Source organism: Anabrus simplex, chromosome 1 (assembly GCF_040414725.1).
Source record: "Anabrus simplex isolate iqAnaSimp1 chromosome 1, ASM4041472v1, whole genome shotgun sequence".
Classification (NCBI taxonomy): Eukaryota; Metazoa; Arthropoda; class Insecta; order Orthoptera; family Tettigoniidae; genus Anabrus; species Anabrus simplex.
In genome coordinates this window covers 1,059,811,679-1,059,819,610 of record NC_090265.1, presented here as the reverse complement: position 1 = coordinate 1,059,819,610, position 7,932 = coordinate 1,059,811,679, and the positions used below count along the sequence as shown (strand labels likewise).

The 7,932-nt window shown below is 38.3% G+C and overlaps 1 protein-coding gene across 1 annotated transcript in view; it reads left to right on the top strand.

Annotated features, from left to right (window-relative positions):
- Nucleotides 1-852: 852 nt before the first annotated feature.
- Nucleotides 853-7,932, top strand: part of muc (dihydrolipoamide S-acetyltransferase muc) — a 63,013-nt gene continuing 55,933 nt past the window's right edge. Inside the window, exons 1-4 of the mRNA XM_067137107.2 lie at nucleotides 853-1,053; nucleotides 5,859-6,028; nucleotides 6,137-6,273; nucleotides 6,350-6,607. Of these exons, the coding sequence (XP_066993208.1) occupies nucleotides 935-1,053; nucleotides 5,859-6,028; nucleotides 6,137-6,273; nucleotides 6,350-6,607 (684 nt within the window). The 5' untranslated portion in view covers nucleotides 853-934. The remainder of the gene's footprint in view (nucleotides 1,054-5,858; nucleotides 6,029-6,136; nucleotides 6,274-6,349; nucleotides 6,608-7,932) is intronic.

Genomic DNA, 7,932 nt, shown 5'->3' with positions numbered 1-7,932 from the left:
TTAAAATAGGTGATAAATGTGTGAACTTGTTCTTCATGTATAAATATAAAATTGTCATAAGGAAGACACGGTGACTAAAGTTATATAGAGAGTATAATGTTCAGACAACGAAAGGTACCCGGGTTTGCGGGATATAGCCGGGGAGGAAAGGTATATACATTAAAAAAGCGAATTCCGACAGAAAGGTAAGTGCTAACAGTTTACCAACTTAAGAGCAGTAATAACAGTTTTTTTTAAAATATATTTTGATTCAATACCATAAAACTTTCACCAAAGAAAGAATATTATACATGTTATAGAAGTACGGCGTGATTATAAAATTAAAAATCATCTAATATTTGACTACACTCTAAGAAGCTAACAGACTCTAAAGAGACTGCCCGACTGACGAATGTGCACGGCAAGCGGGCGAATCGTACCTCAGTGTCTATGATCTTGGAAAAAAAACAAAAAAAACTGCTACTATTTGCTGTGACGCTATAAAAATAGGTTAGCCGCGACGGACGACATTTTATGCATATTTCCGCTAATCATTTTGTTAATAACTTAAAAATAAAGGAAAGAATTAGCTGATAAGACAACAGGACTTGTACCATTTTAAAAATAATTCCTATAATTCTTAGTTTCTGCCGGCTAAAATGGGATTAAAAATGTAATATTTCCTCCACAAAGTGGGGTGGGGGCAACTGCCCTCCCCCCTCGCACCCCCGTTAATTCATTGCTACTATTGACTGGCGCCCAATAACACAAGTGAAGAAGGATGATAGTTCTATGGACATAGATCACTGCAGACCAGTAATATCTTCAGTGTTTACTATCTTTTGCGTACTTCAAGGTCCTGGTAGGAGTTCTTAATTGTTAGAGGTTCTTTGGGCAATAATCTTTGCTTTGGGCCATAAGGTGATTTTAGTTGGTGGAGTTGTGTGTTATTAATATGTTGCGAACGACGGTTTTACGATGTGATTCGATCAAGAGTACTTTAAGGGAAGTGGTTAGGAAAAATCTAGGTAGATGTCTTAGCGTTGAATATGTAAATAGAAAACATATCCTTAGGTAAGTGATCAGATCTGGAGTGGGTGTCTGCTTCATGGTCCTGTATACTGTACATTTCCTTTTATACTATTAATTAAACTATTCCACGTGTTACTTGTTTGCAGTGTAATTGTTAGAGTAAATATCTACTAAGGAACTAGGAGATTAAGCCAAGTGGTTTCTAACCTATTTGTATGCATACTTCATGCAAGAGCATTTGAAGGGCAAATATGACACACTAGAGTAAAAAGATGTTATACATTGCGGCTTAATCTTATTTCTATACGAGTGCGATGTTTTGTAGAATTTCTTCCTATATATTTAGAATGTGTTTCTTGTTTTGTGAGACTTGCTCCCAGTTTTGGTTCTGTTCATGGAATCATAAGACTGTTATTGAGTTCCTAATCATTTAACAGAAATTACATTCAGGACTATAATATAAAAGCCCTATGCCGAAGTATATAGAATCATGAAATTAAAAACTGTCATGAGCCTGTACAGTTGATTGATAGGTTTTGAAACCTTAAGAATGTTATGAAATATGGCAGTGTAGGTAATTACGTACCGGTATTAGTGTAGGCCTACAGACTTCCGTTTATTGAAGTAGCAAAACCTTGCCGATGGCAGGTTTGGGGCCGGTCACTAAAATGTTACTTCGACTACACACTTCCATGAAAGTAGCCTACCTTGCACACCAGCTTATAACCGAGCGAGTGGCTGCATGGGTCGGATCACGTAGCTGTCAACTTACATTTAGGAGATTGTGGGTTTGAACCCCATTATTGTTGGCTGTTGAAGGTGGTTTCCCAATTTCACACCAGTATTGGGATCAACACACACACACCCAGTCCCCAAATCAGAGGAATTAACCTGACTTGATTGAAATACCGTAACTCTATGAACTGAAAACCTCAACATTAACCCTAATCATATTCACAGTGGATACGTGATATGTAACTAACTTAAAGAATGTTCTCACAGAACTGCTCTACACTAGGATGCTGAAACTGCATAGGAATGGATCCCATACTCCCTTGTCAATCAATCATCAATCAATCAATACTGATCTGCATTCAGGGCAGTTGCCCAGGTGGCAGATTCCCTATCTGTTGTTTTCCTAGCCTTAAACGATTTGAAAGTAATTGGAAATTTATTGAACATCTCCCTTGGTAAGTTATTCCAATCCCTAACTCCCCTTCCTATAAATAAATATTTGCCCCAAATTATCCTCTTGAATTCCAACTTTATCTTCATATTGTGATCTTCCCTACTTTTAAAGATGCCACTCAAACTTATTCATCTACTAATGTCATTCCACGCCATCTCTCCGCTGACAGCTCGGAACATACCACTTACAAGTAACAACTCTCATTAATTGTCCGTATTGAAGATGATGCTAGGCATAGAATCTCGAGGATAAAGTAATAAAACCACCTATTCAATACTTTCCACATTTAATGTGGTTTGAATCTACATGAATTTGTATAGACTTACCAGGTCAGGTACATGTTTCACCCATTATTTGGGCATCTTCAGCCTGTAGACAACCTTTAGGTGAAGGTTTGGGACCTTTTTAACCATATATAGGTCTAGTATAATATATGAACGTTGATAATCTCTTTAAGACTAACGTGCCAGGATAATAATTTTTAAAATGTGATCAAAACGTAACTGTGGGTAACATAAATTAATGGTGTTTTAACACAATTAAAACTTGTCGGTTTTATTCTATCTAACTTAACCCTGGAATGGTATGATGCTTAAAACTTACATCATTGGTATGATATCGTATTTTTTACGATCTTGAGAAAAAACATTTTTCGGTAAAATGGAAATGAAAAATCAAAACTTATATAACATGTTTTAATTTTACATACTTTTAAAAGATGAAAATACATTGAATATAAAAGAAAAGTTTATTGAGGAACAATGTCAAGCATTCTCTAGTCGTCGACGTCACCTAGCAGTTAAGTCTGTCTGAAAAGTTGAAAAAAAATTGAAATTAGTATAGGCTATTTAATTTTTAAAAATAAATTGTATGTTTAAACAGAGGGCTAAATGATCAAAAGGTTTTGGTAATAGCTCAAAATAAATCTTACTTGCAATGATATGATGTCCTGATGATGGTGCAGTTGATTCAGGCGCTGCAGATTCTGCAGATATCACCGCGGTGCTCTGTGCAGATTGGCTGTCATTCTTCGCTTTTCAGCTGGGCATAGTTTACAAGTTGTTCTCTTCTTATCCATCCTAGGAAGAGCTGGATCTGCTGCTTCTTTTCAGCCAAGAACACTGAAGACCATACTTCTTAGCTCCCTCGGAATATTTCTGATAATCAAGTGCTGTTCTAGCAATGGAAAAACCAACTGTTGATACAACTGATTCAAATAAGCTGATCTTGTCATGGTTTGTTCTTTTCTAGAACTCAAGACCCTGTTCAAAATAATAAGTGAGTTAACTCCTCCGATGTCGATCAAGTCATAAAAAATGCAGAGTGGCCATCTTTTTGTTTTCCTTGCACTAGATCTGACTGAAACCATTTGGTCAAGAGTATCTACTCCTCCTTTGGTCTGGTTGTAATGGTCAATCATAACTGCTTTGCCATCTTGATTCACTCCCTTGTCGTGGTGCATTGTGGAAATGAGGCAAACTACCTTGTTCTTCTTAGCCTTGTGCGATAGAAGTGTTGTCGTGTTGCTGAACAGGTATTTTGCATCACCAATGTCCCTGTTCATCGTTGATCTCATACTCAAAGGTATTTTTGGTTTGTTTAGGCGGATCGTTCCTAAAACTGTCAGCTTGTAAGGAGCCTTGAGCAATTCATCAGCCAACGGAACGGTTGTGAACCAGTTATCCATTGTTATGTTGCGGTTCGATCCATGAAATGCAGCCGTTAACTTTTTCACATAGTAGTAGGAAAGAGGGCCTTCGACAGTTGTGTTTTGTTTCCCTAAGTATGGCTCAGCAACTAACATATACTTAGAACCAGCATCACAAACTATAACAATTTTTAGCCCATATTTAGCTGGCTTTTTAGGCGTATACATTTTGAATGGACATCTGCCTCTAAATGCAAGCAGCTGTTCATCAATGGTGAGATACTGGCCAGCCTCGTAGTTGTCTATGCATGATTTCATGAAAGATTCCCAAAGGTCCCTTATAGGTGCGAAGCGATCCGTCGCTACTCTCTCAGCTCCGGTAGTTTTGTCATCGAATCTGAGACAATCTAATAAAAACTGGAATCGCTTTTCACTAAAGCGAACTCTGTAAACATTACCACTTACAGAAGGATCAAACATTATTGCTGTATTTAGGCTATTGTCCTTGTGGAGAGCAGAGAATATTAGAATTCCCAAGAGTGCCTTTTTCTCTGTGGGAGAGGTTTGACTGTTTGAAAACTGAATTGTTTTGTAGTTGGCTTGCTTTCTCACTATTTCTTCATTTGTATGAGTAACGATTGAGTTCACCATAGTGTGAGTAAAGAACAACTGAAACGCATCTAAAGGGGTTAGAACATCCTTACCGGTGCCTTTAGGCTGTTGTCGGATGTTCACAATATTTGTAGGGATATTTCTTGTACTTACGGTTGGAGGATTTTCAGTCCAGGAATAACCGTTTTTTCCTTTGATTATTTTTGTCGTTCGTCGTGGAGTCGAGCTTGCAGATCCTGAAGAACCAGTAATAGTAGTAGTAGTAGCAGCAGTAGTATTACTACTATCAAGTCTTGATTCATCAGATAGAGTTGTAACCGATTTTGTCCCACAACTACCAGAGGGACGAGGGGTGTCAGGAACTTGTGTAGTAGTGCTGTGTGGGCCAACCACTCCTGATGTGTACATTGAATTCTTTTCATTTGATGAATGACCACGACGTTTTCTCTTCAATTGTTCACGAAATTCATCATCTGAGGATTCACCTGAGGTTGAAGGTATATAGTCGTCACTCCCAGAGTATGCTAAAATGTTATTTTCTGACTCACTTCCGCTATCTCCTTCATCTTCATCGGTATCACCATTTAAAAGTTTGTCAATCTCCGATGGTGACAAAGCCATTTTATAAAAAAAAACTAGTAGTCTAAAAAACAGCGTAAAACTCGACAAAAACAAATAAAAAGATATACTTAATATAGCCTATGGTACTAATTTTCAGCACACTAAGTCAACAACAACAACGACAAATATTTGATCTAACAATTAAACTTAAATTGAAACACAACACTATGCAAAATAGTTACACCATCGGTATGATATCGTAACATTCACGAACTGACGTCAAAAGCTCTGAAACAAGAGCTTCCAGCACGACTGTTGCACGTGCATTGACCTTGTGAGTTGAGTGGGGAAAGACATTGGGAGGGCCGGAAAAGTCTGCACAGAAACCTGTTCTGTGCATCAAATTTGTGTTACGTTTCGTAAAAATTACGACATCATACAATTCCAGGGTTACAAATATGTCCAAAACTAAAATAGATCCATTTCGAACCCCACTGTCGGCACCCCTGAAGATGGCTGTACCTTAATTAAGGTCACGGCCACTTCCTTCCCACTTCTACACTTTTCCTATCCCATCGTAGCCATAAAACCTATCTGTGTCGGTGCGATGTAAAGCAAATTGTAAAAAAAAATTGTATAATATTGAAGGTCTTAAATGTCTCCTGCCCTCCTCCCTTTCTCTTTAACATTCAAAAGAATGTTCATATTTTCATTGCTGTCACATTTTGTATATTTTGGAATATAGCACTCTTAATATCATAGAAGAGTCATAGTCAAATTTATATTTTGTTTAGTGTGATTAATATTTCAGTAATATTTCATGTGCATTATTTACAGGTACGGGAATTCTGCCGTTACAAATAGACGTGTGTTGCTTACTTTTGGGAAGCAGCATGTATGGTGTCGATATTATAGTGCAGACTTTCCTCCTCACACAAAAGTCTTACTTCCTGCCCTGTCTCCCACAATGGAACTGGGGACCATTGTTACTTGGGAGAAGAAAGAGGGTATAGTACTCCTTAATCTTCACTGACTTCTTATGTTTATACTCCTACCTACTTTTATGTTTCAACTTATTTGCACTGTAATGTAACACACCAGTGTTTGTATTATAGGTGATAAATTAAACGAAGGAGACTTGCTGGCTGAGATTGAAACAGATAAAGCTACTATGGGCTTTGAGACACCTGAGGAAGGTTATCTTGCCAAAATTCTTGTGCCAGCAGGAACGAAAGATGTGCCAATTGGGAAGGTAAGAAAAGATCTTGCACGTAGATTCTTTCATTCCTGTTTTGAAGAGTTTTGCAGTGCATTTTTGTTTCTTTCAGCTAGTTTGTATAATAGTGGAAAAGGCCGAGGATGTGGCAGCCTTTAAAGACTTCAAGGATACAGCCGGCCCACCAGTAGCTGCTGCTCCTAAACCAGAAGCTCCAGCTGCACCTGCAGCAGCACCTACTCCTGCAGCAGCACCTCCACCACCAGCTGCAGCACCAGTTCCAGCTGCTGCACCTGCACCTCCAGGTGCACGGGTGTTTGCAAGTCCTCTTGCTAGAAAGCTGGCGGCAGAGAAGGGTATCCAGCTGTCGGTATGTAGGCGTAACTCCTGAGTTTAATTATGTTGTCCAGTTCTTACAGAAACTACATTTGAATAAATACTCAGGTTAGAAAGTTAACAAGAGCAGAACGTATATTTACTAGCAATATCCACGGCTCTGCCTGCAGTGAAGTCGGAATTACTGTATTTCACCCCATAATCGTTGCATCCTTTATAATGATGTTATTGTTTCTTACGTCCTACTAACTACTCTTTTTGATGATTTTCGGAGACACCAAGGTTCTGGAATTTTGTCCCACAGGATTTCTTTTGTGTGTCAGTAAATCTACCAAACGAGGCTGACAAAAATTTGAGCATCTTCAAATACCACCAGACTGAGCCAGCATTGAACCTCCCAAGCCACTCAGCCCGGCTCATCCTTTGTTTTCAATACAAAAATTGGATTTTAAAATTTCATTCATCATCTCAAATTTTGTTCACCAAGCTGCTTGAAAGGTAAACGGGACTGTAATGTAAATTGCAAATGAATGCACATTAAATACGTATATGGCTTATGGGCAGTTTAGCAACGCAGTCACTTTTGCAAGATGTCGCACAACAAATAAATAAATACTGGTATACTGGTGTTTGTATGATATTTGTCTTCTGATATGGGCTAGAATAAAATTGTTACTTTCATTGACCTGTCTCAGTTTTATACTTGGCTTTGACAATATGAAAGTGGCTGAGGTATGAGTGACGCTAGTAATGCCGTTCCTTATGCAGCCAGTCCCTGCTATGAATGGTGTGAAATTGTCGCTCATAGGGTCGGTTGGTGCACACATTTCGGTGGACTTGGCAGATTGATGTGCAATAGCAACTTCTGGCTCAGTGAGGAAAGCAATGGGAAACTACCTTACTCCTTATTTTCCTAGTACGCCTCTTTAGTGACACCTAGGCCATCTATGACAGCTAATGGTGAACCTGTTGAGGATCCAACCAGCCTTTGGGCTGAATACCCAACATACATACATAGTGTACATACATACATTTGTATGATGCATGGCTTATTGGTACTTTCACAATGTGCTAACAAGATAATGTACCATTTATTCACCCGCAACATATTAAGAGTTCTCATTTGAAGCACGTAAGGCTGTAAGTTATCGCTTGTCGGCAACGTCGCTAGGAGATACTAGCACCACACACACTTGTTTTCTAGTATGGCTTTCAAAGCAAAGGGGTGCATTGATATCATTGATATGGTGACAAAATGAGTCACTGAAAATCTAATTCACAAAAAAAAAAAAAAAAAAAAAAAAAAAAAGTTAATATTTGTTCTTATCTATGGTAAACATTGAAATGAATGCGTTCCTA